The sequence below is a fragment of the Mesocricetus auratus genome, unplaced genomic scaffold (assembly GCF_017639785.1).
Source record: "Mesocricetus auratus isolate SY011 unplaced genomic scaffold, BCM_Maur_2.0 Super-Scaffold_100030, whole genome shotgun sequence".
NCBI classification, from domain to species: Eukaryota; Metazoa; Chordata; class Mammalia; order Rodentia; family Cricetidae; genus Mesocricetus; species Mesocricetus auratus.
This window is the reverse complement of record NW_024429211.1, coordinates 17,823,060-17,829,069: the sequence shown is the minus strand read 5'-3', so window position 1 is coordinate 17,829,069 and position 6,010 is coordinate 17,823,060. Positions and strand designations below refer to the sequence as shown.

Here is a 6,010-nt window from a genome sequence, read left to right as displayed (position 1 = left end):
AGCAGCACACTACATTCTTAATCACTGACCCATCTCTCAGACCCCAAATTCTTATTGATGGTCAGGGTGTGTGTAGGCACCACCTGACCATACAGCTGTGGAGATCCAAGGGCATCTAGTGGAGTCAGTTCTCCCCTTCCACATGGACGTGGGCTCTGGGGATCGACCTCAGACTGTGAGACTTGTGTTCTAGAAATCTTCATCTGCTCATCTATCCTACCCAATCTTCTCTTTTTAAATTAGTATTTTTATGAAATATTTGGGAATTTCACAGAATTTATATGGTCATATTCACCCCCCAGCTTCTCCCAGATACACATCCCACCTCCCTGTTCACCCATCTCTCTCTCTCTCTCTCTCTCTCTCTCTCTCTCTCTCTCTCTCTCTCTCTCTCTCTCTCTCCTTTCTCTCTCTCTCTCTCTCCCTCTCTCTCCCTCCCTCCCTCTATATCTCCCTCCCTCCTCCCTCTATCTCTCTCTCTCTCTCTCTCTCTCTCTCTCTCTGTAGCTGATTACTGGGTTAGTTGATGCCTGGTCACAGAAGAGGAAAAGCCACAATCCACTTAGCTGAGTTCAGGAATGTTAATCTCACCCAAAAACAATCCCACACACAGACCACTACTCAAGCTGGCCACATGGTGGCAGATGAAAGCAAACCCACTAAAGAAACTATCCCGGAGAGAAAATGTGGTACATTTATACAATGGAGTACTGCTCAGTGGGAAAAAAAATGGAATCTTGAAATTCGCAGACAAATGGATAGCAGTAGAAGAAACCATCCTGAGTGAGGTAAACCAGTCACAAAGACAAACATAGTATGTACTCACTCATATATGGATTCTAGACATAGAGCAAAGGATTACCAGTCCACAATCCACACCACCAGAGAAGTTAGGAAACAAGGAAGATCCTATGAGAGACACATATGGTACCCTGGAGAAGGGGAGAGGAACAAAATCTCCTGAGCAAATTGGGAGCATGGGGGAGGGGAGAAGGAACTAGGAAAAAGAGAAGAGGAGAAGAGGAAGGGAGAGGAGGACATTGGGGAGCAGGAAGGTTGAGTTAGGGGAAGAATAGAGGAGAGCAGGATGACAAATACCATAATAGAGGGAGCCATTATAGAGAAATCTGACACTAAGGAAATTTCAAAAGATCTGCAAGGATGACACCAACTAATAATCTAAACAATAGTCGAGAGGCTACCTTAAATACCCTTCTCTGATGATGAGATTGATGACTACCTTATAAGCCATCCTAGAGCCTTCATCCAGTGGCTGATGGAAGCAGAAGCAGACATCCACAGCTAAACAATGAACCGAATTCTTGGAATCCAGTTTCAGAGAGGAAGGAGTGATGAGCAAAGGGGTCAAGACCAGGCTGGTAAAACCCACAGAAACAGCTGACCTGAACAAGGAGGAGCTCATGGACCCCAGAATGATAGCTGAGAAACCAGCATGGGACTGATTCAGACCCCTGAACATGAGTGTTAGTAAGGAGGCCTCGGCCATCTATGGTAGTAGATCAGTATTTATCCCTAGCAAAAGAATGGACTTTGGAAGCCCATTTCACATAGTGATACTCTCTCAGCCTAAACGCATGGGGGAGGGCCTAGACCCTGACCCAAATGATGTGAGAGACTTTGAAGATCCCCCATGGAAGGTCTCACCCTCCCTGGGGAGCAGAAAGGGGAAGAATAAGAGATTATCGGGGACAGGGGAGGAGGAGAGGGAGAGGGAACTGGGATTGACATGTAAAACAAGCTTGTTTCTAACTTAAATTAAAAAACAAAAAAGGGCAAGAAAGCAAAGCAGACCTTTCTGTGGCCTCCTCACTACACTACATTCATGGAGTCAGGATCAGTCCCCTGTTGGCCTCTCAGCCATCAATCTGGGATTCAAGAGCTCCCCCGTATCTGGTCAGCTGTCTTTGTGGTTTTTACCATCATGGTCTTGATCCCTTCGCTCATCATTCCTCCATCTCTGAGAGAGATGAGAGAGAGAGACAGAGACAGAGACAGAGACAGAGACAGAGAGACAGACAGACAGAGAGAGAGAGAGACAGAGAGAGAGAGAGAGAGAGAGAGAGAGAGAGAGAGAGAGAGAGAGAGATCCCGGGCAACAAACAGTTCTGACCTTTGGTTCTTCCTGAGAAAAGCATTACTGAACATGTTTGAGTGTGCTCAAGCAAAACCCTTGGTGTGAGCATCAAAGACCCCTAAATAAATACAAAAGGACACAATGGCTGGGGAGTTAGAACAGTAAGGGGTTTGGAATACAAGCATTAGACACTGAGTTCAACCTCCAGGATCCAAGTTAAAAAAAAAACATATCTGTAGATGAAAGATAGGAATCCCAGCACTGGGAAGGAAGAGAAAGACAGATCCATGGGGCTCACTGTCCATCCAGGCTAACTGAACTGGAAGGCTTGAGAGTTCCAGACTACTTAGAAACCATGAATAAAAAAGAAGGCAGACTACAATCCCAGTGCCAGAGAGTCTGGGAAACAGGGAAGTTCCCAAGAGAGATGCATGATAACCCAGAAAAATGGAATGAGGCAAGATCTCCTGAGCAGATTGGGAACATCGGGGGAGGGAGAGGGAACCAGAAAAAAGAGAGGGGGATAAGAGGAGGGGAGAAGAAGGCATGGGGGAGCAGGAAGGTTGAGTCGAGGTAAGAATAGAGGAGAGCAGGATGAGAGATACCGTAATAGATGGAGTCATTATAGGCTTGAGGAGAGAGCTGACACTAGTGAGATCTCCAGAGATCTCCAAGGATAACACCAACTGGCAAACTAAGCAATAGTGCAGAGACTACATTAACAGCCCCTCCTTGATGATAAGGTTGATGACTACCTTATATGCCATCCTAGAACCTTCATCCAGTGACTGATGGAAGCAGAGAAAGATACCCACAGCTAAACACTGAACTGAACTCCTGGAACCTAGTGACAGAGATGGAGGAATGATGAGCGAAGGGGTCAAGACCATGATGGTAAAAACCACAAAGACAGCTGACCAGATACGGGGAAGCTCTTGAATCACAGATTGATGGCTGAGAGGCCAACAGGGGACTGATCCCGACTCCATGATGTAGTGTAGTGAGGAGGCCACAGAAATCACTGGGGCCTTGGGTCAGTGTTTACCATGGTGTAGGTATGATCTTTGGGAGCCCATTCCAAACAGAGGGATGCTCTCTCAGCCTGGACACATGGGGAAGGGCCTAGGTCCTGTCCTGGATGAAATGACAGATTTCGGGGATTCCCCCCAAGGAGGGCCTCACCGTCCCTGGGGAATGATGTGGGGATTGTGGGGGCTGGTGGAGAGACAAGGGAGGAAGAGTGGGAGAGGGAGCTGGGATTGACATGTGAAGTATTCATGTTTCTAAGTTAAATAAAAACATATATTGAGGAAAAGATAAAAAGAAAGCAGAAAGCCCCTGAAGGAGCAAAAGATGAGACTATCCTCTGACCTTCAATACAAACACAAACACATCCAACTGCACAGGCAGGAACACACATACACACACACATACACAGAGGGGGGGAATATATTTGAGACAGTAAGGAATTCTTCTGTTACAGTGGATTACAGTTGGTCAACAATTGGATTTGAAAGTTGCTGTGATGACAGAGATTCAAGGTGGCAGTGACTGAGGCAGAATTCACTACTGCAATCTTAACAAAGGTGTGACCCTGTCCACAGAGGCAGAGAAATGTCATACTAATACAGTGAGAGAAGAGAAAGTGTTAGAACACAAGAGACACAGAGGGTGGTGGTCAGGATGTGGAAAGGTCTGAAAACATTGTATCTATAATTTCAGGTGATGGAATAGTCACATGAGCCTGAATGGGGAGTGGAGCAGTAACCAGATCTGTCCATCTATGCAACTTCTGAGAACAAGAGACCTAAGCATAAAAACTCTATTCCACACTGTGCATAGTACTGACTCTTTATATGGAACAGATCCACCCGCTAAAAACACAATGACAGAAATTTCATCTCTTATGAATTTATTACACACTCACTATAGACTCCCCACACCCACAGTGGACACAGAAGTGAAGAACCCCATGTTCTGTCCCAGGAGCCTACAGCACAGTCCCCTGAGACTGAAACGAGGATGCTCAGTATTTGTCAGGCAGGCCTGCAGGTCGGTAGTGATTGGGGTCATTGCCACTGCGTCCCCATCTGTTGGCTTCCTGGTCTGCCATGGAATCCTCGTGTCCACGACCCATGAGACTCTGAATGCCCTCTCTTGCATCACTAGGAGAAGCACATGGAGGAGATGCATCACCAAGCCACGTGGCTACAGTCCACCGTCCAGGTTCACTACTTTGCCAGAGATGGTTTTAGGAGAAAATCAAGAAGGGCCAGGAAGGAGAACCTGAAACAGTTCCCGGCCAGACCCAGCACAGCTTAGACCATGTGAGCGATCCTATATTGAACAACCATCACCAGATAGGCAGGGCTGGAATCACTCCCTGTCTGCATTTGGAAGCACACTTACCCAGCATGAGCTGTGTGGTGGATCTGCTCACAGCCCAGGATCTACGCTGAGCATGAATGGAGGAAGTGACTGTCTGAGCAAGAGGGGGAGGGCCACAGATTGGCAATGACCTTCTCCTGGACTCATCTGACCCTGGTCCCCTAGCACAGTCAATCCCTGCTACCCAGGCCCAGTGTCCCAACTGTCTGTGTTTACCTGATGACCTCAGCAGCCCACACGCCCCCAGGGCCCCTTTTGGCTGCATCATAGTTCCCTCTAGCATGGAAGTATTTGTCTGAGTCTCTCCAGTTGGCCTCCTTCATGTCAGAGTAGGCTCGCCACATGTCCTCAGCCCCTGATGAGAAAGACAGCAGAAACAGGAACCTAAAGACTATGTCAGTGCCTTAGGGAGGATGAAGAAGATGACAGCGAGCAGACACATCAACCAGGCAGCACTGGTCTCAGACATAGCAAGGCTCAAGCTACTATTCTGCCACCTGCTCTACTCAGTCACTAGTCTGAGATTTGTATCTGTATTGCATGTCCCCACAAAACAGAATCCCAGGAAATGACATCCAAAGGAAGTAGGCAAAAACTTGTAAATTGTTCACTGAACCCCACAAGCCATATTTCCCACATCAGCCTTACCTTGATAAGCCTCACGAATAAATGAGAACCAGCTGCTGACCCCCAGGACCAAGGAGCAGAAAATGAGGCCAGTGAGAAGCTTCATCCTGCTGAAATGAAAAGAGAGGCTCACGGAGACATACCCAGATGTGTACCCTCCTTTAGGTGTCTGTAAACTAGGGAGAGGCTAGTAGTCCATCTCACTGCTGCTCACTAGAATCCAAGTGGGACACCTAGGGGACCTTGCAGCAGGACCTTCCTGAAAATCACAAGGCTTGAGTTCTGATCTCGTCATCCCCGAACCACGTCTGTCTGGGAGGACAGCAAGACAGCACTGATGGAGGAAGAGACGCTGAGAGAAGATTGTCTCCTCACACAGCCGCCTACGGTTCACTAAGTGGCATTTCCCACAAGTCCCTTCAGCACAGCACAAACTTCACACCATATAAATTCAGGATACAAAGGTTAGTTTACAAGGAATTCCCACTTGGGGACAGAAGAAAGAGCAGAAGTGTTTGTGCAGGTCATTTCGTGGAGTCATCTCTCACCTGAGTTCTGGAGGAGCAATGCTTGTCTGTGGCTGTCAGGGACATATTTATGCCGAGACTCCCCGCTGAGGAAACTGGCTCAGGTGCCAGACTTGGTCCCTGGGGAAAGTCCCACCATGTCATTTCCCGTGAAAGACAACAAAGGAAACTTCCTGGACTTCAGGGTGCTCTTTGTTCATAGGAGAGCTTACCCAGTAGTGCAACAGAGGACACAGGACAAAGGTCAAGTAGACTTAAAAGTAAATCACAGGGATGCCTTGCTCGTTTTAACCAGCAGGCCTCACTCCACCCTTTGAAGAAGCAGAGAGGGATATAGGAAAGGAGGGAGAGGGGGAAGAAAGAGAAAAGAGAA

The 6,010-nt window shown here is 47.6% G+C and overlaps 1 protein-coding gene across 2 annotated transcripts; it reads right to left on the bottom strand.

The window, feature by feature from the left end:
• Positions 1-3,990: 3,990 nt before the first annotated feature.
• LOC121134809 (serum amyloid A-5 protein) lies at positions 3,991-5,775 on the bottom strand. Of its 2 annotated transcripts, none has more exons than XM_040733370.1 (4): positions 5,659-5,775; positions 5,132-5,220; positions 4,700-4,838; positions 3,991-4,260 (listed from the first exon to the last, which is right to left on the bottom strand). In XM_040733370.1, exons 2-4 carry the CDS (start codon positions 5,214-5,216, stop codon positions 4,122-4,124), a joined length of 363 nt encoding a protein of 120 aa, XP_040589304.1. In that variant the 5' UTR covers positions 5,217-5,220; positions 5,659-5,775; the 3' UTR covers positions 3,991-4,121. The 2 variants fall into 2 exon arrangements, with proteins under 2 accessions (XP_040589304.1, XP_040589305.1); XM_040733371.1 differs by having other exon boundaries at positions 5,132-5,217; positions 5,659-5,771.
• Between the last annotated feature and the right edge of the window lie 235 nt (positions 5,776-6,010).

Excerpts from the sequence above, each read along its gene's own strand:
- LOC121134809 (XM_040733370.1), bottom strand. The coding sequence starts at position 5,216 with ATGAAGCTTCTCACTGGCCTCATTTTCTGCTCCTTGGTCCTGGGGGTC. Across the intron at positions 4,839-5,131 it reads TATTCGTGAGGCTTATCAAG|GGGCTGAGGACATGTGGCGA; the intron begins GTAAGGCTGATG and ends CTTTCTCATCAG. Across the intron at positions 4,261-4,699 it reads TGGGCTGCTGAGGTCATCAG|TGATGCAAGAGAGGGCATTC; the intron begins GTAAACACAGAC and ends TGCTTCTCCTAG.